The 1215-nt window shown below is 37.1% G+C and overlaps 1 protein-coding gene across 3 annotated transcripts in view; it reads right to left on the bottom strand.

Annotated features, from left to right (window-relative positions):
- The window catches only part of LOC107703301 (lymphocyte-specific protein 1-like), an 18742-nt gene that overhangs the window by 5505 nt on the left and 12022 nt on the right, over window positions 1–1215 (bottom strand). For 2 of the 3 annotated variants that reach the window (XM_016505882.1, XM_016505884.1), the window contains 2 exons: window positions 1113–1214; window positions 754–844 (listed from right to left, as the gene is read on the bottom strand). In XM_016505882.1, the coding sequence (XP_016361368.1) occupies window positions 761–844; window positions 1113–1214 (186 nt within the window). In that variant the 3' untranslated portion in view covers window positions 754–760. The remainder of the gene's footprint in view (window positions 1–753; window positions 845–1112; window position 1215) is intronic. The other variant, XM_016505883.1, reaches the window with a different exon arrangement.

Below are 1215 nucleotides of genomic sequence, written 5' to 3'. Positions count from 1 at the left end.
TCCCCCCCCCCCCCCATGTGTTATTTACAATTTTCTTTCTTTCATTCTTTTTCTTTTTTCTTTTTTCTTTTTTTTTTTTAAGCTAAAAACCAGTGTTGGAAGTTTTCTTACTGACACATTTCTAGAAAAATGTTGCAAGTGATTTCATGCTTATGGATTCATTTCTTGTCCAGTGTCACAAATAGCATGATTAGACTGACAGGTGTGACAACAGGCATGTGAAATTTACAGAATACTACCCAGGACTGCTGGGGAAAAAAAAAAAATGTTAAGCTGGTAATTATGGCAGCCCTTGTACTTCAGGGATCTCTGTTGCAAAATCCAACTGACTGCCGTGTCGTGCCCTTTACTCACTCCACATGCACATAGCTCAGAGAAATTCAACTCTGGCACGGTTCTGAGACCTAGGTCTGTGTAGTAGCACAGAACTGACTACAAAGATCCTAAATAAACAGAACTGAGAACCAGCACAGAAGTGCATTTTGTGATGCACAATAACAGTGAGAAAACATAATAAACAATCTTCAACAATTAACCATCATACACTGCCCTACCCTGTACACCAATAAGCTATTTTGATAGAGCTAAGTGTGTTTGTTTTTGTAGATATGCAGCAGTTCATGTACAGCACATTATCATATTTTAGTTACTTTGGTAAAGCATGAATTACGTCTGTGTAGTAATGAACATGCTGAATTTATATTTTGTAATTTTAAATTAAAAAGATTTTAATAAAGAAAGTACATTTCTTACTTGTTCTTCAGTTTGTGTCGTTATTTATGAAGACCTTCTCATATTTCCCGTGCCCACTCTCAACAAATTTGTACCTTTTTCCAGCTAGTCCCTGAAAAGGTAAAGGTCAAATTACAGCCTTGTAAACCCTTGAAAAACCAAGTGAAGGGGAATTAAGTACTACTTAATCTATAGTAGCAGATTACAGGTGCAAGAGAATGAGCCTGTGCTTGTGAACAGCCAAACTCAAGTGATGTTTATAAGAACTGATGCATGTTGCTCATTGGTTGTTTTGAACACAATTACATCCTAACATAAGTTTAAAGAAATGTTTCTGTAAGGTGGATCATGGTTTAGTGCCACGAGGAGTCATGATGTACCTTTGCATTTGGTTTATCCTGTGATGAGGCATCTCCCAGATTCTCCCATATGGATTTTATGTTACGCACCTCACCAGCCTTAACATCCTGACACTTAACATCC

This window comes from Sinocyclocheilus anshuiensis, unplaced genomic scaffold (genome assembly GCF_001515605.1).
Source record: "Sinocyclocheilus anshuiensis isolate Anshui unplaced genomic scaffold, SAMN03320099.WGS_v1.1 scaffold947, whole genome shotgun sequence".
NCBI lineage: Eukaryota > Metazoa > Chordata > Actinopteri > Cypriniformes > Cyprinidae > Sinocyclocheilus > Sinocyclocheilus anshuiensis.
The sequence above is the reverse complement of the archived record's forward strand: the minus strand, read 5'-3'. Positions and strand labels throughout refer to the sequence as shown.